General features: G+C 41.1%; 1 protein-coding gene across 1 annotated transcript in view; it reads right to left on the bottom strand.

Moving 5' to 3' along the window:
* PCDH15 (protocadherin related 15) overlaps positions 1 to 26,637 on the bottom strand; it is a 1,543,840-nt gene that overhangs the window by 439,204 nt on the left and 1,077,999 nt on the right. Inside the window, exon 18 of the mRNA XM_088459638.1 lies at positions 17,127 to 17,255. Within this exon, the coding sequence (XP_088315764.1) occupies positions 17,127 to 17,255 (129 nt within the window). The remainder of the gene's footprint in view (positions 1 to 17,126; positions 17,256 to 26,637) is intronic.

A 26,637-nucleotide genomic window follows, 5' to 3' on the forward strand; every position in this document is an offset into this window, starting at 1 on the left:
TCTCTTCCGTTGCAAGCTCCAAAGAGCTTCCTGCTGTAACAGAGCAGGAAGCTAGTGATGTCAGTGGTGCCTCCCACAAACGGCAGGCGTTCCTCCGGGAATGCCTCCGTTTGTGTAGCCACCCCCCCTCTCCGCCTACAAAACGGGGCGAGCTGTCGATCAACATCGACAGCAGCCCCTTTTGTAGTGAGTCCCGGAGCGAGAGAATTTCTCTCTTGCTCCGGGACTTGCACATGCACGCGTGCGCATTACCCCACCATCAACCCTCTTGCGAGTGCTATGCGCTCGCTAGCGGGTCTGAATCAGGCCATTGGACCTTAATTAATTAGAGTTTATAACTGCAGAGGTTGATGTGAAATATTTTTCCTTCCCACCAGACTGCCAAAGTTACTGCTAACAATTGACTGCTTGTACAACTCTACTAACTACTGAGCCGAAAACACTTTTATATGTAGTGGGAGATCTGTACACTGTGAATAAAGCACTTATACAAGAGCACTCAAGAAATAATACGTACAGTAAATTCATCGGCCAGATTGTTAGGATACTGGGAAAGGAAAATACACTGTTTATACCTGTATTAACAAGCAGAAACTCCAACTGCTAGCACAGATATGATCTGAGCTAGGTATGTCACTAGATTTTGGTCTCCCCCATAAATGACACTTCTTAGTCAGATCATGCCGAGCTCTGTACTGCAATAGTTACTGTACAGTATTATTTCCCTTTCCCGGAATTGAATACTCTGGCTGATTAAGCTGCTGTGTATTTAAAGTTAGTTCTGTCTTATTTTAATTTGCCACTTATGCTAATATGGAAGCATTCTAGTTAGAAACATTGTTATAGACAGGTAACTACTGCTAGAATTGTTTAATCAACCAACATTTTTATTACTTTAAAAAAAAATGCAATCATTTTTTCTTATTTTATATTTACATTTTAGGCATGAAGTGCCAAATAACATAATAGCTGCTTATCGGGAATCCCCAAGTAATCTAGATAATGGATCATCTTGTGTTCATCATATATTGATGCATTGTATCTGCTATAGGAAAACATACCATCTCTGCTATAAAATGACAGAAAGCATATTACATGAACTAACAGTAATAGGGAATGGGATATCTACTACTGTACAGTGTTATTTAAGAAACCTGTGCTCTTTCAGTGCACACATTTCAGTCTTCGATCATGTTTGCCAGATCAATTTGGGATCTATTTATTAGGCTTCCCAAATGCCCTAACTATTCACAGAAATAAGAGCTTCTTGCCATTTATCAATGACTTTTCCTGAGTAGCCCTCTCTGATTATAGTTTCCTCGAGATATTGGATCTATTGATCATCATCTCAGGATGCCATTTGCAGGGAGTAATGGCGGAAAATTGTTTTATCAGTAAAATAAACCATTACTTCTTCTTTGTAAAATATTATTTTCTTCTAATTTTACTAATGAATTTATTTATTTGTTCTATTTTGCAATTATGAATTCATCTTAATATTGATACCAGGTTTACTGTGCAGTGCATATGCATAACCTGGCATTGCCAGGGAATGTATTACCAGAAGGGACCCTGACGGGCCAGAGATGCAGTAAGTCTCTGCTTACCGCTGACATACAATGCTGAGTTGCCCAGGAGTCCTAGATATTTACAGTATATTTATTTTTGTTAAATAGGCTCAAAAGCTTTTCAGTCCCAGGTAGCACTTTCACTGCTAAATTACATTACTCGTAGAGATTACACATGATATCCATTTGACAGTCCCATTAAAAAACACAAGATCCCTGAAACTTGTACACTTAAATAAAAACTAGGCTTCACAAGATGGGATTAAAAAAGAAGTCACCAAAGTTACACCAAAGTGATATTTCTATGACAAAGTTTTCTTTAAAACCTATAACTACATAATATGTCTCAGAATAAGGCGGGTTCCATTTCAGGCAAAAATGTTTATGAGGCTGAGGCAGAGTTGGCCGGAATTACTCCCCTATATCATGTGTAAAATGCGTTCACTAAGAAAAGTCACAATTGGCCAAAGTTGCAAAGTTGCAATTATAAAGTTGCACAATTGGCCAAAGTTGCAGTTACTAAGTTACATTCACTAAAAAAAGTCACAATTGGCCAAAATTGCAATTAACCTTTTTGACTGTGTGCTGTAAAGGACCACAGTACCCGGGCCTGGCCATGCTTTCTACGACCCTGCATATATCATATACACGTACATTGCACACCCTTATTTTTGAACATTTGATTTGTTTGCTAACTACGCATTCATTATTAGGCTTAGGTAAAACTTCAAAACCAATCGAATACAGATACAACTATCAATATCATGTACAAAATTGTAAATAATTGCTGAAATATAACTCAAAAACTTAACAAAAAAAGGCCTTATAGATTTCAGTGATGCATTTACAATTAGGCAATCACAAGCGGTTTGGAAGTGCCATCATCATCTGAGTTTGCACCTGTTTCCATGCACCCACAAATACTATGGCTTGGAAAGATGTATATGATTCCCTGTGCTATCTGCATCTGCTCACAATTAGGCAAACATGCCTTTATGGTTCTTGCCCTACATTACTCCGCCCATTCCCTTCAAACCCGCATAGGCGCATATGCATGTTGCTTGTTTCTGGGTATGAACAGAGAGATAATATTATTAACACTATGCAACAGCTTCTATTTGATAACTGACTACACTTTTCTCCCGGGGTTACCGTGGCAAACTCTATTGCAAAACTAGGAGGCTGTTAAAAATTAATGCTGTTTCTAAAGTTTACTTTCACATGTCTCTATGTAAGTAATTGTAAGGAGGCTGCTACTGTATATACAGTATATCTAGTTTTTCACCTTAGAATGTCTGCATTTACTGTAGTATGCAGGCTGGACAAGTCATCCATTATAATAATTGCATCTCAGTTATATAGTTAGCATAGAACCTGGGGCCATTTATGTCATTCCTAGACTTTCCTCTAACTTTTTGAGCTCAGTAATGTCACAAAATGCCAGCAAATATGTGAGATGACATTAAGTCAAATTCTGTTTAGACCTTTACGACGTCTTTGGTTCAGCAAAATTCAGTATTTATCTAATCACAAATTCAGGCAAAATAAAAATAAATAAACCTGTAAAATGTAATTTGATGGTCACAACACCATATTATATTCTTTTCCCAAAGAAAACATTTTTTTTTGTTGCAAATCAAAGAAAATCTAATTATCTATTTGTGCTGCCATCCAATAAAATACATTAATAACCAGACCTGATGTGATTAATTTGAGTTTGTGTTCCTGACAACAGACTACAAACTTTCTAGTCCATGTGGATTCTATTGCATTTATTCTACTGTTCTATTGCATATCACAGTTTCTTCATTTAAATGTCATTTTCCCATCTCAGAATATGTCAGGCACTGAAAAGTAAACGGATATGCCTAAATGACTACATAAAACAGATTAAAATTTCAGTAACAGCATGGATACACAAATGTTTTATGTTTTATTAAAGAACTTTTTCAAATATCTACTGTATTAAAAAAAGATGATGTAACATTAGACCTTTCCATTGTCCACTATACTGGGACCATTGGGATGGAAATGTCAGTATATTAGGGATCCAGAATTGCCATGGTTCTGTTACAATGAAGGCTGTCTGCTTCCCTTTCTTCAATCGCTCATTTTAAAAAAATAAATAAACTGTGCATGACCAAAATTCAGAGCAGAGGAAATATCCAGACACTTACATCCATGTTCTGTTTCTCTGGAAGTGACAGACAGTTACCTCCACTCAATTCTCACATGATGCTGATTCATTACTTGAGTTTAGCATATAAAAGTAATTACTTTTATTTGTAATGCACCCTACACGCTTGAATGTCCTAATGTGGGAGGTTCTACTGTGCCAAAAATTGCACTGAAAAAAAAAACGTTTCTTTTTTCAACAACCTATACAATACAATATTTCTTGTAGAAAGGAGTGAAGTAAATAAATACTGTCCACCCATTGCACTTGTCAATGATTTAAAATTAACTTTAACATTAATTATTTGCATTGAAAAGTTATTCAAATAACCTCAACCACAGTTCATCTGATTGACAAAATTTGATAACATGGAGTAAAAAGAAGTGAAATGGAAAGGAGCAAGTGTTATTTTTAATTACATCTATTTAATGTCAGGGGTGTTTTATATATTAGTATATAGGAAACAGTTTGGCTTTCAGTGCTGAGAAGTACTATATTAGGTTTTCTGTATGGTTATATTTGCTTTGTAACTGATGTAGATTACATCACTATTTGGACAGTGCAAAGAAAGCTGCTTATATGTAGACACTGATGCATAAATGTTTCTTAAATGAAGCTATCATAGTCTAACAAGATTATATTTGGAGAACAACCAAAAGACATTAAACAGGAGGAAATTAAAAACATTGATGCAACTAATCAGGTTTGAGTTCAAGTCTCTTCAAATATTGTGATAATTCCATTAAAGTATACTAATCCACAATTTGAACACGTCCATAAAATCTTTGAATAACTGCCTTCAGCCTAAACAGAGCGCATAAAGGTTTGGCCATGAACAATTATGGAGTGTAGTTAAATGCCTGCAACAAGGAATGATTATGTAATATGTGTTTATTTGTGTATAATGCAAAGAACTAAATATTAAAAACTGAGAACTGGTCTTCAATAAAAAATAACGTAAGTTTATTACTGTATGCGGAGTTCATGATTAATTTATTGTTTACAATAGTACAATGTGTCCAAGAAATATTTGCATGCACACTGTTACTGTAGCAACAATGTGCTGAGGTTATTGAAACACTGAAAAGCATATGAATGTTATTTAATATGGCAAAAGATATCAATTCTCTGAAACCACAGGTTATTTACTATAATAAGTGAGCAAAATGCTTTGCATAAGCTGCTTTTGCACTTTCAATGTTAATTTAGATACTTATGCATCCAACAACCAGTGATTGTCTTTTCTGGTAAACTCAGAATTCGGACATTGGTCAGCGCAGTAGAACTGTTATTGTCTGTAAATATACTGACATTTAGTTACAGTAAGTTATTTTTTTTCACCTATGTTAAAAAGCACATGGTTACCTACAATATAAATCAGACAATACAAAATTACATATTCATACTTCCTGCCAGTAGAGTTATCATCTACCCTATACCCACTCCTAATTTCACTTTTAAAGCATTTTACTTAAATCATTTGTCAGTAAAAAAACAAAATCAATGGTCGTAAGTACCTTTTTGTACATTTTCAAGAGTTGACAACCTAGATTTGGAATTGATTTTACAATGTAGTGTTTTTGTTTTTTTATTAACCAATGTAGAAATTACTTAAAACTGAAAACTATTGTATTATGTCTGTTTGCGCACAGTGTCCCCTTTCATCCTTGTCAGACCATGGAATCCAGCTCAATACTTTGAAGATAATAATATAGTTTGTTTAATTAGCCCACTTATCTATTAAGCAAGCTCTATGTCCTGGCCAGCTCTCTAAGCATGTTACCAAGCATGCTGGTGGCAGAAGTGGATATTTCCAGTAGAGAAGGAGAACAACAATACCCCTATTAAAACTAGCTCCTTCACTAAAATAGCATTGGCACTTTGTGACTGCCAAGTAATTGGGGCCCCTATCATATCATATCTATAAAAAGGAATCACAAGTTAATGATTCAGATACCATGTCTAAATAACTGTGGGATCAAATTAAATCTATTTCCCAAGTCCCTAATTGGCACCCCATGCTAGCAAAAAGGGGGTCTTGTTAAGAAGCAGGATCTTCTAAGCTAATTATTTTTTAGGTAACAGTGTACTTGAAAAATGTTTTGGGAATAAATTATTATCTTTTTTTTTTTTATATGGCACCACAAGATACTGTATCCGCAGCATAATCAAACATAAATACATAGGATAAATATAGTACAATGATAAGCAAACAATATACATAAACACATAGGATAACTACAGTACAACAATCAGCAAACAGTATACATAATTACACAGGATAATTGTAATACAACAACACAAACAAAGGAAAGTAACAGGGGAAGAATAGAATAGGATGACTCACTATAGAAGACATTTATATTATTTTTTTTAGAAAAAAAATAGTTTTCTCCACATTAATGAGACTGACTTTGCTAATAACTTTTTCTTACAAGTGAAAAAAATCACCATAAATTAATCTTGCAAATATATGTAAATGATATTCACTTGGAAAAGAAAAAGTCTTTTGTTTTAGAGCTATGTATCTTAATAATTACTGAGGCAGATAAACAGAGATTTCTGAACCTTTCCAAAATGAAAATCATTTTGTGCAATCTGCCAAATTATTATGTGATGCAAATGACCTAAAAATACAAGACAATAAATCCATCAAGTTGTTTGCAAACATTAAATAAAAATGACATATTTGCAGAGTTTGAAGAGAACTTTATAATCCAAATTTTAATCAGAATCTGCGTTCATTATTCTATTCTTCTACATACTTTAAATTCACACTATTTTGACATAGCTCATTTTATTTTACATCCGTTCTTATAAATTTACATTCTTAAAACAATGTCACCTTGATACACATTCTCAGAGAACTGTTTTGGCATTGAATAAAATTGACCCACTTTGCTGAGGAACAATAGATGATTCAAATCTAAAAAAATATCTCTTTACAATTAGTACAACATCTTGCATAAACTGTGAAAGATAAAAAAAAATTGTTCTCAGTTACCGGTTTTAATGTTTGACACTTTTATAACTTAGAGACATTGGGTCTCATAGGACTAAATGATAAACTTTTCATAAAAAGTCAACTATTTTTGTGAGTTTCTTGCCATGTGAATACTGTAGGTAGAGAACGGTGTGATTAGCATGCTTTGTGACAGCAATTGGAATCCACTGTTGGTTTAAGTAAGTGTTGTTCCATCTGTTTGTTGTATACTACCTGTATATATAATGCCAACCTCTATCACTTTTCCTCTGTGTGACAATTTGGTTAAATAATGTGTATACAGTAGGGATGTGCGCCAGACCATTTTTGCTGGATTTGGTTTTGATTTGTCGTCTGGCTTTGGCTTTGGATTTGCCAAACCTGCCGTGACTGGCTTTGGATTTGGATTTTTTTTACAAAAATTTACCAAAAAACCTAAAATAAAATAATTTGGACTTTTTTTTGTTCCTAAAGTATTATTAACCCCAATAACAATAATATACAGTCATTTACAGTCAATTTAGACCACCTCACAGCTCACAATATTGTTTTCACCATTATTGGCCAAAGGCTGTAGTGAGCTGGCTGGTTACTAAGCGACAGACACCACAGTTTAATGCACACCTATGAAACAATGTCACACACTACTGAGTCACAATACTTGTGTGTTATGGACACACAGAGGGCTAAGGCCCAAGGAGTCATGGTGCTTGTATACACAGAGGGCTATGGCCCAAGGAGTCACGATGCTTGTATACATACACAGATGGCTATTGCCCAAGGACTCATGGTGCTTATACACACAGAGGGCTATTGCCCAAAGAGTCACGATGCTTGTATACACACAGAGGGCTATTGCTCAAGGAGTCATGGTGCTTATACACACACAGAGGGCTATTGCTCAATTGAGTCATGATGCTTGTATACACAGTGGGGTACAGCGCCAAAAATATATATATATATATTTTTTAAACTTTTAACTAATGTATTTTTAAAGTTTTTTATTTACTTTTTTAAACTTTTTTTTTGTACACACAGCCACTTGTGACTCTCGACACTTTAATCAGCATAGCGCAGCATACATCAGTGTGCAGTATACACAGTCACTTTGCCAGCACAGCAACTTGTGAAGGTGCCTACACACTATGCAATGTGCTCACGTCGTGATATCATGAGCAATTTCCCTTGAACCTTTCCTGGCAGCTAACCGTTACTCCAGGACAAGATGTGCAGCAACTCTGCACAATGTGTCACAAGATCTATCGTATACGATCAAAAGATTTGCTGATCTTTAGATCTTGCAGGATAGCAGACAGATGCTTGCACAGATCAGGGATATCCATCATGCATGCATCTGTCTGTCTGTAAAAAAAATAAACACAGAAGCAAGGACAGGATCTGTGAGACCCGTCCATGCTGCTGTGTTTAATAAATAAAAACCAGTGTAGAAAACCCCCCAAAAAATGGCATGAACCCTCCACTAAAAGAGCAAGCAGCTCTTGCTTTAGTGACCCAGTACTGGTTGTGCAAAATACAGGGAACAAATTACGTAAGTGTCCCCCATACTGAAGCACATCCAGCACCGGGCTAGTCAGAACCAGCTCTGGTTGCAAAAATACGGGGGACAAACATCATAGGGGTCCCCCGTACTTTGTGCAAGCAGCACTGGGCTCTGATCCAGTCCTGGTTCTGGAAATACAGGGGAAAAAATGCGTAGGGTCCCCCTATATTAGCCAGAACCAGCACCAGACTTTTTCTAGTGGGGGGCTAATGCTAATACCACAGCCAGGGGAGCTCTTTCACCGGGCCCCCCATCTGAAGCATTAGCCCTGACCGCTAGTCAGCCCAGGCCGGGAATCTCTGGGGAACTGAGGACCCCCCAATAAAGGGGTTCCCCTCTCCACAGCACCCCTGGCCAAGGCTGATAGAAAAAGAAGAGTATAAACATTGTCTTTACAGTAGAACTGCAGGTCCCAACAAGCCTTCCCCGCATGCTGGTACTTGGAGAACCACAAGTACCAGCATGCAGGGCATTAAGGGCCTGCTGGTACCTGTAGTTAACCCATTTAAATAAACACTATACACACACCATGATAGTAAAGTTTTAATACTATTTAAATACGCACTCACACATACTCACCTACATTACCTGGACTTGTCCCCTTCTCCCTGTAGGCATCCATGGTCTTGTTAAAACAAAAAATGAGTAACGCGATCCACACAACAGATAACAACCATGAACCATAAACTTTGCTAATACCTGACAGTGCTACACTCACATCACATTTGCTTAATTTCTTTTTCATTGTTATTTGCTTCTTTTGAAGCTAATTTATCATTGTTCATTACTTGCCTATTTGTTTACATATTGTTTTCTATGTAATATTTTTTTAACTCAAAGGAAGAAATAAATCTTCATTACACATTTTCATAGTTTGTTTTGTTCAGCGCCTAGATCACTGAACAAATTTCAGTCAACAGCCATAATGGTTATCTCCCGAATTAATAACTCAGATGCAGCTCTAGCCTTTGTAGAGCCATATCTGAGCATTCATTGGCTGAGAGAGGTCAGCACCAGCCACTCTCAGCCAATGAACGGCTCCCTCCATTGAAGTCAAAGGAGAGCCGCAGGGTAACTAAAGTTTATTTTGCGTTTCCCACCATTGACTTCAATGAAGGGAGCCATTCATTGGCTGAGAGAGGCGGGGGCTGACCTCTCTCAGCCAATGAACGCTCAGATACAGCTCTACAAAGGCTAGAGCCGCGTCTGAGCTCTTCATTTGGGAGATAACAGATAACAACCATTGTGGTTGTTATGTGTTGCATGGCTCATGTTAACTCATTTTTTTATTTTAAGAAGACCGTGGATGCCTACTTTGGACCAAAGAGGACCGATCCACACATAGGAGAAGGTGAGTATGTTTTTTTTTACCACCGGTATCCTATAGATAATTGACTGGAGAAAGGGACCGATGCTACAGGGATACATAGTATAAGTTTATTAAACATACTCACCTATGTACAGTGTGTGCATGTCCTGTGCTTTTTAATATTGCTTTTGCAGTGGAAGTACAGGTACCAGCTGGCCCGTTATGCCCCAAATGCTGGTACTTGTGGTTCTCCAAGAACCAGCATGTGGGGGAGGCTTGCTGGTACCTGAAGTTCCACAGCAAATGACAATATTTAATACTTTTTCAAATGCACTACACTTACACCATCAACCCACCACCCACCGCCCAGGGGTAGCGGGGATAGCCCCGGGCTATCAGCCTAGGCTAGGGGTTCCATAGAGAGGGAGGGATCCCTTTATTGGGGGGGTCCACAACTCCCCAGGGATCCCTGGCCTGGGCTAACTAGCGGTCAGGACTGATGTTGTGGCTGGGGGGCCCGGTGATAGGGCTCCCATGGCTGTGGCATCAACCCTTCGCTAGAAAGGGTCTGGTGCTGGTTCTGGATAATACAAGGCAACCCTACGCATTATTTCCCCTGTATTTCTAGAACCAGGACCATATCAGAGCCCAGTGCTGGTTGCTCAAAGTACAGGGGACATCAGGAGGATGACGTTCGGCCTCACAGTGGGATCAGAGTCAGGTGGGAACACTCAGGAAAGGGAAGGACTCAGATTCCTGTTGTTCAGAGCGGTTCGGATTCCACAGAGTCCGAACCGTTCATCCCTAGTATACAGGGATTTATTTATCTCTATATTAGATTACATTTATCTTCTAATCTTCTCTTCTTTGGTGTCCTGCCCTTTTTGTTTTTGCTAATATATAGTTAACAAAAGATAGAGAAGGCTAAAAAGGTCCAATTGATATTAAATCCAGAGGCTGGGTCCTGAATCAACAACAATAGGATATGGAGTGGAAGGGATTTAAGGGCAGATGTGCTAAGCTCTGGAAATTGATGAATTGTAGAGTGATAAACTAGCAACCAATCATCTCCTAACTGTCATTTTTCAAAGCAGTCTGTAACATGACAGTTAGGAGCTGATTGGTTAGTAGTTTATCACTCTCCAATGTATCACTTTCTAGAGCTTAGTACATCTCCTAGTAAGTTTTAAAGCTGTGAGGTGGATGTTTAGATAGGCACTAGTGGGGTTTTGTGGGTGGTGACAATGGAGAGGTTACTTAAGGAAGATGCTGGATGACTGAGACCTCTTTTTCATATTAGATTTTCCATCAACCCACCCTTGTTATGCTTACTGATTTGTGTGTGTTGCATATGGTTAGTTTCTGTAATGGAAAGAGTTGCAAAATAGGCCCAATGAGTGCATAAGTTGAAAAGTTGATGGTGATTTTTGGTGAATGTAGCTAGAGATACAACCCACATAGGAATTTGTGAATTACGTCTATAAGGTGGTCCAATTTGGTGGAAAATGTTAGGGACATATTCTCCATTTGTGGAACATATTGTGCAGGGGATGAGTGTATGACTCACCTTTGCAGTTTTGTAACATATTGTGCTAAGGGCGAGTGTATAAACCTCCTTTTGTATTTTTGTAACATATAGGACAAGGGGTAAGTGTATGATTACCTTTTGTTTCATGATGGTTATTAAATCTCTTGTTGCTGGTATAACATGTCTGCTCCTACTTGGGGCTCCATCAGTTATTTTCATTTAGTTTAATTTAAGTTTCAAATATAAAAAATTAATAAATTGGGTTTGCCACTTTAGCTAATGGTATAAGTGGAAATCACCATAATTGTGAATATATACATGTCATCCATTGTTATACCCGACACTGAGTGAAAACCATGTAGTCTGCATCAGGTTAGCTCCGAATAATTGTCACATAAATTATCTGCTAATCATATTACATGGCAGGTGTTTCTTCTTACATAAGGGAAGCAAAATTTTATATTTTTCAGAATTATGAATGAAAATCTACTTAATGTATAATTTATTTCCAATATATAATCTATCTTAAATTATTCAAACACTATTACCAACCAAACCTCATGTCACTGTGATATTTTTGTAGCCCGAGGTCTGCACATATATTTCCACTCTTATGAAATCACGGTAATTTAAGCCAAAATCTATTTTCTAAGGTAGCCAGTTTCATATAGACAGAATTAAATTTGTAATACTGCATATCATTCATTTTCGGCCTACTGAAATTTTAATGTTTAATTTAATTTAAATGCGTCCTGTTAATGTTCTATTTAATTCCAATTATACAGATCTAGCGATCTAATTAAATAATTGACTAAAAGTACCACAAAAAATGTTCTGAACACTTCAGTTACAAAAACAATGAACTTTACAAAGGAGAAACAACATTTTTAATATTTTAAGTGAATAGTGAATGTTATCTGTAAAATCAATTGTCTACAGTATATAAATATATTATGTGTTTTTATAAGGGTAGGTAAACATAAAATATTTATAATTATACAAAGTTGTTTTGTCAGAAAATTACTCCAGAATTATTATTAATTTAAAGTATTCTAGTGGATACCATGTTCAAATGGGTTATAAAGAACCTTTCAAATCTATAGTTTTTAAAAGGGTTGTACAAATATTGTATACATTATTTTTGCTGTAAGTTTTTTTTTTTATGGAGTTGATAAATCAGATGTGTGTGTTTTTGACTAAGATCTCTCACAAAGGAGTAATTGACTTTGTATAACATAGGTTGTGGCTCCAAGAACTAGCCTTACTATGGGGTCCATTCATAAAGTTAATTATTAGGCGACCCTTGATAATCAAGTATCCAACTCACTGCGAGTAGCAGCAGTGGATATTCACTGGAGCAATTCAACATTGCTCCGGTTTGGATACAGCTGATCCAAAATCAACTGTCTCTGCAATCTCTTTCACTGTTACTTCTGTAGCAGTGAAAGTTAGCACTGCTGAGTCTGACTTGACAGTGCTAGTGCGCCTATGTGAACTGGGATTCACACAGGCGCACAAAGCCCCAGCGTTCGGCAAAGGAAATGGACAGGATCAATCTTCATGGAAGGACCAGAGGTGCGTTAGCAAATGACATCTGAAGATGGAGAATGCTCCCATGGTCAAACTCTGAAAATAAAATATTTTCAGAGCTTGATGAATTTAGATCCCCATTCTAGAGTATGGGGACAGCGGGACAGATCCGGCTGAAAGGTAAGCAGGAGATATCAGTGATATAGCCCCAATCCTTAATTTCTACAAAAGTAGGTAAAAAAATTTAATGTTTACCTGCTTTTGTAGAAATTAAGTAATGATGAATGGACCCCTATATAACATGCTGGCAATATACAGTAGCAGCATGAGAAAGTAATCCAAGTCAATATACAGGTCATAGTCGGGACAGACAGAAATGGTTCTGAATTGGGAAAACATGCTGGGGTCACTGTCACAAGCAAACAACCAGAGAGTCAGTAGCAGTATAACAAGCAGAATAATTCTGAAGCACATTAAACACCAACACAGCCTATTGCTCAAACCCCAAACTGGGATAGTTTAAATATATCTTTATAAAAACTGGGAGAGTTTAAATATATCTTTAAGAAGGACCAAGGCAGAACATGTACAAAAATGTTGTCTAATACTAATTAAATAAAGCATTTTTTTTCCTGAGATAAATTAGTACTTGATTTTTTTTTTTCTAGATTTTTTTCACTGTGTTTTTTGTTTTGTATGGAAGTGAAACTGAACACAAATGTCTGGGATTTCAGTCTATTGCATATGTATCAATTGGCAAAGCCATTTCTCTCATAGGGGTATATTTACTAAAGGGTGGGTTTTTAGAAGTGGAGATGTTGCCCATAGCAACCAATCAGATTCTAGCAATTATCTTCTAGAAGGTGCAATATAAATGTTAAGTAGAATCTGATTGGTTGCTATTGGCAACATCTCCACCTCTAAAATCCCGCACCTTAGTTAATATACCACATAGAGACTGGCTGGCTGTGTGGTAAGTTCAGTCTTATTGCTGACAGCTAGATGACCGGGGGGAGCTGAGTTTCACTCATATGCTACAGGAAACTCTTCCAAGTTGCATCAATAACTGATTTCATCACCACAGATTTGTAAATAGATCTTTAAATACCCACCAAGAGCTAGTGTAGACGTCCTACGAAAAAGAAAAAAAGGTGGTGGAGGCTGCACATTCTGGGAGAGGATTGGATGACAAGTTGCTGCTATATATATATATATATATATATATATGTGTAAGTATTGCACAAGTTTACCTGGAAATCGCAATAACCATCAAAAATAAATACAGAGCATACCTTGTCAGTCTCTTAATAAATGCACTCTGACACAGATTTACTGAATAATATATATATATATATATATATATTGTTGAGTATCAAATCTAATTAATCATGAGTCAGATTAAAAAAATCCATATACAGGTTGAGTCTCCCATATCCAAATATTCCGAAATATGGAATTTTTTTGGCTTGACTGAGATAATGAAACCTTTGATTTTTGATGGTTCAATGTATCCAAACTTTGTATTAGGCACAACATATTAAAAATATTGTATAAAATTACCTTCAGGCTCCGTGTATAAGGTGTATATGAACATAACTGAATTTTATGTATGTACACAAACTTTGTTTGAGCCACAAAATTATTGAAAATATTGTATAAAATGACCTGCAGGCTGTGTGTATAAGGTGTATATAACACATAAATGCATTATGTGTGTATATTTGGGTCATATTCCCAAGATATTTCATTATGATATGCAATTATTCCAAAATACGGAATATTCCGTTATCCAAAATACACCTGATCCCAAGCATTTTGGATATGGGAGACTCAACCTGTAGTATGTCAAATATTTGTTTCAATTGATGTAGTGCAGAAAACAAATAATTATGTATAATGTTTGAATGTTTGAATGCCTTGAATGCTTTAACGCTTTAACTATGATTTTAGTTATGATATTTATATGATTATTAATACAGGTTGAGTCTCCCATATTCAAATATTCCGAAATACGGAATATTTTTAGCATGTGTGTATAAGGTGTATATAACACATAAATGCATTCTGTGTGTATATTTGTGTCCCATTCCCAAGATATCTCATTATGATATGCAAATATTCCAAAATACAGAATATTCCGTTATCCAAAATATCCCAAGCATTATGGATATCAGAGGCTCAACCTGTAATGAAATTATAAAATTAGGGGAATCAAATACCGGTATACAAAATAGACAATACAGCACTATAAAAAAGGGACAACATGCAGTGTGACTGTTTTCAGGATGTTCCAATTATGGTACACCTTATAGGGATGAACCCCTTCTGTGTAATGATGGGTTACTGGTTGAAATAAAAGGTGACACGCTGATGGCATTTTACTCATCTTTTGGACAGTATAATCTGCTGTATGTAACCAGTAAGTGGTCCAAATCCTGAATGAGAGTACAGCTTGTGCATACAATATCAGTTCATACAGCAGCTGCCTGACATCCTGGCTGTAATGTCTGCTGTGTCTAAAAGTCCTACAACTGCATGGTGTAATCTTTTGCATGCCTGTTACCTCTCATCATAGCAGACATGCATTCTACCAGTACTTATTGTTGTGACAGGCGACCAATTGCATTATAGATTTGATCGGAAGTCCTTGAAAACACCTTGGCTTACATAGAATAATAATTATATAAATTATATACAATGTCACGGTTAAGTCGAACATGAGAAACTTTGTAACTAAAGAAAGAAATTCAGTTAAACTAAAAAGTGTACTGTATGATTTTTACACAATAGATTGTGTATTAAACAGAATGTGACAGGTCCCCTTTAATTGTGTTGAAAAGGTTAAAATATTTTGCTGGGAAAGAAAAGTTTTTTTTCTTCTGTTCTTCAAACCAAATAAAAGAAAATAAAGCACTCACTGGTTTCATAAAAATCAATAAAAAAATTCTAAAAAGCAATAACATCTGAACATATTCACTCGCTATTGCTTCTTTGGAAATGACAGAGATAGTTTAATATTTTTGCTTGCAAAGACCACGATTGCATATATATCAGTTAGTAATGAAATGCTTCTTGCCCTCACCTATATCAGAATCATGCATCATAGACCTCTGAATGTCATCTGTGAGGTGTTTGCACTGTGATCACACTACTGCAGGAGAGTGCAAGGAGAGAAAAACAGCCGCTAGCTGCTGTTTATTCCCAAATAATAACTTCTAGAATTTGGGTGATTTTACACTGACAGCTTTTGGCTTTCTATTCTCTCCTTCACAGTTAATTTATTCAACTGGCTACATTAAAAACATTTTATAACCACCGATCTCTCAGAGATTGCATCACTATCTTCAGAGTTTATATTAGTTACAGCCCCTGACTTTAAGCTGCTTCAGCAGCTATTATATTATAGGATAATAAATGGTATAAATGTAAGGTATATGATCTGAAAAATAGTCACAATAAGGTTCTGCACTATACAAATGTATAGTTAAGAATAATGAATAATTGTTTGTTAAGTATATACTACATGGTCAAATAAAGAACTATGTATAATGCATTTACTAATAAATATATTAAGGCAATACATCAATCTTGTGTGTATATATATATATATATATATATATTGTCATTGTAAGACAAGAGGTAGTTTTATATTCTGGTCAATATGAATAATTGTTAATTACTAAGGAAATAGATATATTACCATAAAAAAGAAGAACAGAAGAGGGCTGGCCAACGATAAAAAGAGGGTGACAAAGGAAGAAACATAATGATAAAGGTAGAAGAAAGGAGAAGAGAGGAAAAAAGATAAAGGAAAAAAAGAGAGAAGATAGGGAAGAAATAGGGGAAGAGAGAGATAAAGAGAAGGAGATAGGAGTAGACATGAAGAAACAGAAGGAGAGAGATAAATAGAGGGAGAAAGAATAAGGAGGGAGAGAGAGTGAAGGGGAGAGGTGGGAGAGAGAGGGAAAGGAGAGAATTGCAAAGATAAGAAATAGAGGGAGGGAGAGAGAAGAGAGAAGGAGAGAGAGAGAGAACAAGAGAGAGGGAGTGATGAAAAAGCAGAAGGAGAGATAGAGGTAGGGAGACATCAGTGGGGAGGGAGAATGTGATTGGGAGAGAGGGAGAGGAGATAACTGCAAAGATAAGGGAGAAAGAGAGAGGGAGAGAGAAGAGAGATGATAAAGTGAACAAGAGAGAGAGGGAGAGCTGAAAAAATAGTAGGATAGAGAGAGGGAGAAATCAGTAGTGGGAGAGGGAGAGAGCGATGGAGGGAGAGGGGGGGGGGGGAGAGAGGAGTTCTGTATTACTGTGAAATACAGTCTTAGTCCACATAAGTATTTGTTGATGTTCTTACATACAGGAACAAGCACTTAGGTAGGTAAGGTTATATATATATAAAAAAAAACAGAGAAAGATGAAAGCCTAAATTATTACTGTCTCCAGCACAATTATTACATAATGGTGCACTCACCCTGACTTGACCCACAAAAGCATTCACTTCTTCCTCTTGCACTGAGAGATTTCTAGGCAAGTAAAGATCAAAGACTGGGTCATTGTCATTCACATCCGTCACCAGCACATTAACAGTAGCAGTTGATGTCTACAAGAAAATATATGTTAGTTTTAGTGCTGCAGTACATATTTTATATAGGCAAAATTGATGCGCTGAGATGTGCTCAGTTTACGTTTCTTTAGTAAAGTGTAAATTATTTGTTTTCACTTCAGTGCTTAGAGCTTTTCCAGAAGCAAAACAGCTTAAAAAGCTGTCATACAATATGTCATTCAAATACTAAACTAAGGCATTTGACAGACATTGTAAGACCCTAGTATAGTAGTTGTGGATTTAGTGAAGTACATCAGACTACATGATTAATATTTCTCCCAGAGACAGTAATGTCAGAAAACACTTGACTGTAAAGAAAGATAAAAATATGTAAATAAAACAGATATATTCTATATTTATGCACACGAGGCATATAGTATTTTACTTCCTCTCCAATGTTCCTATACACATTTGAAAGATGGAAATCATTTTCTGGGTGTTTAATCCTTGTTATAAACAGATCAATAAAATAGCAGATATTCTATTCTTGTGAATCAGGTCTCCAATTTCACAAACTGACCAAATTTCATTAACTAAAGGTGCCAATACACGATGTGATATAGCAGCCGAGCCGACTGATTGGTACGCTATGGCTGTTACATCGTACCGTGTATGGGTATGATATTGGCCAGTATGCACACCCGTGGGGTCGTACATCGCACCTCTAGATCTTACTGCAGGTTCAGTTGATCTGGGGATGCAATGTGCGATTCCATGCATTGCTATGCGGTGGGGGGGAGGGGAGTGCCGGCATATCACAGACGGTGTAATGGTTAGTGTTACTGCCACACAGCAATGAGGTCATGGGTTCGATTCCCACTATGGCATACCTCCCAACATGACCCTCTCCAGGAGGGACACAATGCTCTGGTCTTGGACTTCCCTGGTAAGAGGTGGGGCTGCAGAGCAGTTCAAAATTTAGATAGGGGAGCCACACCAACTGTCATTTCACACACTGCCAAACATCACTGGCTGGGACTCACTGGCAGTTGGTGTGACTCACCTATTTGCATTTTGGACTGTGCTGCAGCCCCGCCCCTGGAGCCTCCACCAATCATAACTTACCAGGGAAGTCCAGGACCAGAGCATTGTGTCCCTCCTGGAGAGGGTCGTGTTGGGAGGTATGCAGTATTGCACTAACTGTGTGGAGTTTGTATATTCTCCATGTGCTTGCGTGGGTTTCCTCCAGGTACTCCGGTTTCCTCCCACACTCCAAAAATATACTGGTAGGTTAACTGACTCCCCACAAAATTGACCATAGTGTGTATGTTTGTGAGCATGTGATAGGGAATATACATTGTAAACTCCACTGGGGCAGGGACAGATGTGAATGGTAAGATATTCTCTCTAAAGCGCTGCGGAATATATGTGCGCTATATAAATAACTGGTAATAAAAAATAAATGAATAAATATCGGAAAGATGGCCACCCAATATGTCGGCCGTCGGAACCCCGTCAAATTGTCATATCGCACTGTGTATGGGCGGCTTAAGAATTCAAATATGTGATTCACTCTGATTCAGTTGGTTGATTATGATTTGCATCAACCAGTTTTTGTGCCATATTATACTAAACAAATGATGGTAAATTACAGCATAGGTAATGATGCAGGGTTCAACGTAAATAAGACATACATACTCCCGCATTGCATACTCTGAAATATATGCACATATTCACCCGTCGTAAGCATCTTGCAGTGTTCCACCCCCTATCCATACACTTTGTTTGCTACTTGTCCATGTGTTCCAACATACACTGAAAACAGGCTTATCCATGGTTCGGGCCAGATCTACATGGCCTGCAGTTCTGTCAACACGCCTACACTGAACTGTGCCTAAGTGAGAACACTCCACTGCAGTTCAGGTATGCAAGTGGAGAGGCCATTGAAATGTATACAACTCTACATCACCCTGTATTGGTGTACGCTCAGTTTCCAAGCATGCTTAGCATGAAAATACGAAAGATACACTCCACAAACAGGCGTACGTTCAACTCTGCAAAAGCTTCAGGATGTGCACAGCAGATGTGGGCAGGGCCGTAAGGAGGGGCGTGCAAATGATGCCATCGTCCAGAGTGCAAGGCCAAGGAGACAGCAGGACTGTTGCGCTGACAGCACCTATTGCCATCTTGCACACCCGGCTGAATAAAAAGTTGCCAGGTGCGTCATACTACAGCACTGAATGTGAGCTGGTGGAAAAATCTGAATTGATTACAATACCAATGTAACTATAAACATTGCACCAAAGTCCTGATTCCTACAACTTTAAGATCTCCCCTTTCCTTAATAAAATATTTCTGTTATTATTCTCAAATATTGCAGTTCAAAGTCTGCCTGCCAACACCCTGGATGTCCCCTCCTGGAGGGTGCAGCTCGGTGGTACAACTGGGGGTATTGTGCAGCAAGGGGGGATGTGCAGGGGGCATGGTGGCGCAATAGAGTAATTCTGGTACTGCCCTGCTATACCAAGATGTGATATCCACCATTGTAAAGCCACAATGACATGATTCAGCCTGAATTGTGTCACCGATTGGGAAGCGGGCAGCAGTGGGTGGCTACAGAGGGCCTCCAAGAGACTTGGCTACTTTTCTTAGCTATCTATGATAGCCACCTAAGATTCAGGAGTCTCCTGGACATTCCTGGAGAGTAAACAAGTATGGTTCAAAGTTTGTCCTTTTACACATATTGGGTAGAATACCAACCTCGGGCATCTGTGAGCTCTTGCAAAAAGTTTTTGTAGCGTGAAAATAGCTGTGCTCATCAACAAAGGAAGGATCACTCAAAATAAAGTGCAGAAAGCATAAATCCATCTAGTAATATTGCAGAACTGATTAGACAGGATGCAGTCTTGATATCGACGGGCGCTATCCCGTCTGCAGATATCCCGACACTACAAGCCTGACATGGCACTAAAGATAAGCATCGAAATCCCGATGGCACCCCCCGGGAGGGTTAGGATTAGGGCACCGGGAGGGAGGGTTAGGGATAGGCACTAATGGGGGAGGTTAGGGTTTAGGCACCACTAAGGGAGGGTTAGGGTAGGGTATGTGGAGGGTTAGGGTACTTACCACCCCCATCGGGATTTCCCTCCTTCGGTCTTCTGGTGTCGGTATATGATCCGGCGGTTATTCAGCAGATATGTATCAAATAGATAATGTATATTATTAAATTGTTGGCTAGGTCAATAATGTCTTAAAGAACCTCTTATCAGTACAGGGGCGTGGCAGTGGCAATCTGGGTATTTGACCACATATCCAGCATGTCACTTTCTCACAAAAGCAAAAATTTTAGGCAGCATGCCATTGAGGCACCTGTGCGCACGGTGTGCAGCGGTGGCATACCTCACAACTCATGGTATGCAGCAGTGGCATACCTCACAACTCATGGTGTGCAGCAGTGGCATACCTCACAACTCAGGGTGTGCAGCAGTGGCTTACCTCACAACTCATGGTGTGCAGCAGTGGCATACCTCACAACTCATGGTGTGCAGCAGTGGCATACCTCACAGCTCATAGTGTGCAGCAGTGGCATACGTCACAACTCATGGTATGCAGCAGTGGCATACCTCACAACTCATAGTGTACAGCAGTGGCATACCTCACAGCTCATAGAGTGCAGCAGTGGCATACGTCACAACTCATGGTATGCAGCAGTGGCATACCTCACAACTGATGGTGTGTAGCAGTGGCATATCTCACAACTCAGTAAGCAGCAGTGGCATACCTCACAGCTTATAGTGTGCAGCAGTGGCATACGTCACAACTCAAGGTGTGCAGCAGTGGCATGCCGCACAACTCATGGTGTGCAGCAGTGGCATACCTCACTGCTCATAGTGTGCAGCAGTGGCATACGTCACAACTCATGGTATGCAGCAGTGGCATACCTCACAACTCATGGTGTGCAGCAGTGGCATACCTCACAACTCATGGTGTGCAGCAGTGGCATGCCTCACAACTCATGGTGTGCAGCAGTGGCATGCCTCACAACTCATGGTGTGCAGCAGTGGCATACCTCACAACTCATGGTGTGCAGCAGTGGCATACGTCACAACTCATGGTGTGCAGCAGTGGCATACCTCACAACTCATGGTATGCAGCAGTGGCATACCTCACAAATCATGGTGTGCAGCAGTGGCATACCTCAATTCATGGTGTGCAGCAGTGGCATCCCTCACAACTCAGTGTGCAGCAGTGGCATACCTCACAGCTCATAGAGTGCAGCATTGGCATACCTCACAACTCATGGTGTGCAGCAGTGGCATGACTCACAACTCATGGTGTGCAGCAGTGGCATACCTCACAACTCATAGTGTGCAGCAGTGGCATACCTCACTGCTCATAGTGTGCAGCAGTGGCATACATCACAAATCATGGTATGCAGCAGTGGCATACCTCACAACTCATGGTGTGCAGCAGTGGCATACCTCACAACTCATGGTGTGCAGCAGTGGCATGCCTCACAACTCATGGTGTGCAGCAGTGGCATACCTCACAACTCATGGTGTGCAGCAGTGGCATACCTCACAACTCATGGTATGCAGCAGTGGCATACCTCACAACTCATGGTGTGCAGCAGTGGCATACCTCACAATTCATGGTGTGCAGCAGTGGCATACCTCACAACTCAGTGTGCAGCGGTGGCATACCTTACAGCTCATAGTGTGCAGCAGTGGCATACCTCACAACTCATGGTGTGCAGCAGTGGCATGCCGCACAACTCATGGTGTGCAGCAGTGGCATACCTCATTGCTCATAGTGTGCAGCAGTGGCATACATCACAACTCATGGTATGCAGCAGTGGCATACCTCACAACTCATGGTGCGCAGCAGTGGCATACCTCACACTTCATGGTGTGCAGCAGTGGCATATGTCACAACTCATGGTGTGCAGCAGTGGCATACCTCACAACTCATGGTGTGCAGCAGTGGCATATGTCACAACTCATGGTGTGCAGCAGTGGCATACCTCACACTTCATCGTGTGCAGCAGTGGCATACCTCACAACTCATGGTATGCAGCAATGGCATACCTCACAACTCATGGTGTGCAGCAGTGGCATACCTCACAACTCATGGTGTGCAGCAGTGGCATGCCTCACAACTCATGGTGTGCAGCAGTGGCATACCTCACAACTCATGGTGTGCAGCAGTGGCATACCTCACAACTCATGGTGTGCAGCAGTGGCATACCTCACAACTGATGGTGTGCAGCAGTGGCATACCTCACAACTCATGGTGTGCAGCAGTGGCATACCTCACAACTCATGGTGTGCAGCAGTGGCATACCTCACAAATCATGGTGTGCAGCAGTGGCATACCTCAATTCATGGAGTGCAGCAGTGGCATACCTCTCAACTCAGTGTGCAGCAGTGGAATACATCACAGCTCATAGTGTGCAGCAGTGGCATACCTCACAACTCATGGTGTGCAGCAGTGGCATACCTCACAACTCAGGGTGTGCAGCAGTGGCATACCTCACAACTCATGGAGTGCAGCAGTGGCATACCTCACAACTCATGGTGTGCAGCAGTGGCATGCCTCACAACCCATGGTGTGCAGCAGTGGCATACCTCACAACTCATGGTGTGCAGCAGTGGCATACCTAACAACTCATGGTGTGCAGTAGTGGCATACCTCACAACTCAGGGTGTGCAGCAGTGGCATACCTCACAACTCATGGTGTGCAGCAGTGGCATACCTCACAACTCATGGTGTGCAGCAGTGGCATACCTCACAACTCATGGTGTGCAGCAGTGGCATACATCACAAATCATGGTGTGCAGCAGTGGCATACCTCAATTCATGGTGTGCAGCAGTGGCATACCTCACAACTCAGTGTGCAGCAGTGGCATACCTCACAGCTCATAGTGTGCAGCATTGGCATACCTCACAACTCATGGTGTGCAGCAGTGGCATACGTCACAACTCATGGTGTGCAGAAGTGGCATACCTCACAACTCATGGTGTGCAGCAGTGGCATACCTCACAACTCATGGTGTGCAGCAGTGGAATACCTCACAAATCATGGTGTGCAGCAGTGTCATACCTCAATTCATTGTGTGCAGCAGTGGCATACCTCACAACTCAGTGTGCAGCAGTGGCATACCTCACAGCTCATAGTGTGCAGCATTGGCATACCTCACAACTCATGGTGTGCAGCAGTGGCATGCCTCACAACTCATGGTGTGCAGCAGTGGCATACCTCACTGCTCATAGTGTGCAGCAGTGGCATATGTCACAACTCACGGTACGCAGCAGTGGCATACCTCACAACTCATGGTGTGCAGCAGTGGCATACCTCACACTTCATGGTGTGCAGCAGTGGCATATGTCACAACTCATGGTGTGCAGCAGTGGCATACCTCACAACTCATGGTGTGCAGCAGTGGCATACCTCACAACTCATGGTGTGCAGCAGTGGCATACCTCACAACTCATGGTGTGCAGCAGTGGCATACATCACAAATCATGGTGTGCAGCAGTGGCATACCTCAATTCATGGTGTGCAGCAGTGGCATACCTCTCAACTCAGTGTGCAGCAGTGGAATACATCACAGCTCATAGTGTGCTGCAGTGGCATACCTCACAACTCATGGTGTGCAGCAGTGGCATGCCTCACAACTCATGGTGTGCAGTAGTGGCATACCTCACTGCTCATAGTGTGCAGCAGTGGCATACGTCACAACTCATGGTATGCAGCAGTGGCATACCTCACAGCTCATGGTGTGCAGCAGTGGCATACCTCACAAATCATGGTGTGCAGCAGTGGCATATGTCACAACTCATGGTGTGCAGCAGTGGCATACCTCACAACTCAGTGAGCAACAGTGGCATACCTCACAACTCATAGTGTGCAGCATTGGTATACCTCACAACTCATGGTGTGCAGCAGTGGCATGCCTCACAACTCATGGTGTGCAGCAGTGGCATACCTCACTGCTCATAGTGTTCAGCAGTGGCATACGTCACAACTCACGGTACGCAGCAGTGGCATACCTCACAACTCATGGTGTGCAGCAGTGGCATACCTCACACTTCATGGTTTGCAGCAGTGGCATACGTCACAACTCATGGTGTGCAGCAGTGGCATACCTCACAACTCATGGTGTGCAGCAGTGGCATACCTCACAACTCATGGTGTGCAGCAGTGGCATACCTCACAACTCATGGTGTGCAGCAGTGGCATACATCACAAATCATGGTGTGCAGCAGTGGCATACCTCAATTCATGGTGTGCAGCAGTGGCATACCTCTCAACTCAGTGTGCAGCAGTGGAATACATCACAGCTCATAGTGTGCTGCAGTGGCATACCTCACAACTCATGGTGTGCAGCAGTGGCATACCTCACAACTCATGGTGTGCAGCAGTGGCATACCTCACAACTCATGGTGTGCAGCAGTGGCATACTTCACAACTCATGGTGTGCAGCAGTGGCATACCTCACAACTCATGGTGTGCAGCAGTGGCATACCTCACACTTCATGGTGTGCAGCAGTGGCATACGACACAACTCATGGTGTGCAGCAGTGGCATACCTCACAACTCATGGTGTGCAGCAGTGGCATACCTCACAACTCATGGTGTGCAGCAGTGGCATACCTCACAACTCATGGTGTGCAGCAGTGGCATACCTCACAACTCATGGTATGCAGCAATGGCATACCTCACAACTCATGGTGTGCAGCAGTGGCATACCTCACAACTCATGGTGTGCAGCAGTGGCATACCTCACAACTCAGAGTGCAGCAGTGGCATACCTCACAACTCATGGTGTGCAGCAGTGGCATACCTCTCTGCTCATAGTGTGCAGCAGTGGCATACATCACAACTCATGGTGTGCAGCAGTGGCATGCCTCACAACTCATGGTGTGCAGCAGTGGCATACCTCACTACTCATGGTGTGCAGCAGTGGCATACCTCACAACTCATGGTGTGCAGCAGTGGCATACCTCACAACTCATGGTATGCAGCAGTGGCATACCTCACAACTCATGGTGTGCAGCAGTGGCATACCTCACAGCTCATGGTGTGCAGCAGTGGCATACCTCACAACTCATGGTGTGCAGCAGTGGCATGCCTCACAACTCGTGGTGTGCAGCAGTGGCATGCCTCACTGCTCATAGTGTGCAGCAGTGGCATACGTCACAACTCATGGTGTGCAGCAGTGACATGCCTCACAACTCATGGTGTGCAGCAGTGGCATACCTCACAACTCATGGTGTGCAGCAGTGGCATACCTCACAACTCATGGTGTGCAGCAGTGGCATACCTCACAACTCATGGTGTGCAGCAGTGGCATACCTCACAACTCATGGTGTGCAGCAGTGGCATACCTCACAACTCATGGTGTGCAGCAGTGGCATACCTCACAACTCATGGTGTGCAGCAGTGGCATATGTCACAACTCATGGTGTGCAGCAGTGGCATACCTCACAACTCAGTGTGCAGCAGTGGCATACCGCACACCTCATAGTGTGCAGCATTGGCATACCTCACAACTCATGGTGTGCAGCAGTGGCATGCCTCACAACTCATGGTACGCAGCAGTGGCATACCTCTCAACTCATGGTGTGCAGCAGTTGCATACCTCACACTTCATGGTGTGCAGCAGTGGCATATGTCACAACTCATGGTGTGCAGCAGTGGCATACCTCACAACTCATGGTGTGCAACAGTGGCATACCTCACAACTCATGGTGTGCAGCAGTGGCATACCTCACAACTCATGGTGTGCAGCAGTGGCATACCTCACAACTCTTGGTGTGCAGCAGTGGCATACGTCACAACTCATGGTGTGCAACAGTGGCATACGTCAAAACTCATGGAGTGCAGCAGTGGCATACCTCACAAGTCATGGTGTGCAGCATTGGCATACCTCTAAACTCATGGTGTGCAGCAGTGGCTTGCCTCACAACGCATGGTGTGCAGCAGTGGCATACCTCACAACTCATGGTGTGCAGCAGTGGAATACCTCACAACTCATGTTGTGCAGCAGTGGCATACCTCACAACTCATGGTATGCAGCAGTGGCATTCCTCACAACTCATGGTGTGCAGCAGTGGCATACCTCACAATTCATGGTGTGCAGCAGTGGCATAACTCACAGCTCAGTGTGCAGCAGTGGCATACCTCACAGCTCATAGTGTGCAGCAGTGGCATACCTCACAACTCATGGTGTGCAGCAGTGGCATGCCACACAGCTCAGGGTGTGCAGCAGTGGCATACCTCACTGCTCATAGTGTGCAGCAGTGGCATACGTCACAACTCATGGTGTGCAGCAGTGGCATACCTCACAACTCATGGTGTGCAGCAGTGGCATACCTCACAGCTCATGGTGTGCAGCAGTGGCATACCTCACACTTCATGGTGTGCAGCAGTGGC

The sequence above is a fragment of the Taudactylus pleione genome, unplaced genomic scaffold (genome assembly GCF_031769625.1).
Source record: "Taudactylus pleione unplaced genomic scaffold, aTauple2 ptg000918l, whole genome shotgun sequence".
NCBI classification, from domain to species: domain Eukaryota; kingdom Metazoa; phylum Chordata; class Amphibia; order Anura; family Myobatrachidae; genus Taudactylus; species Taudactylus pleione.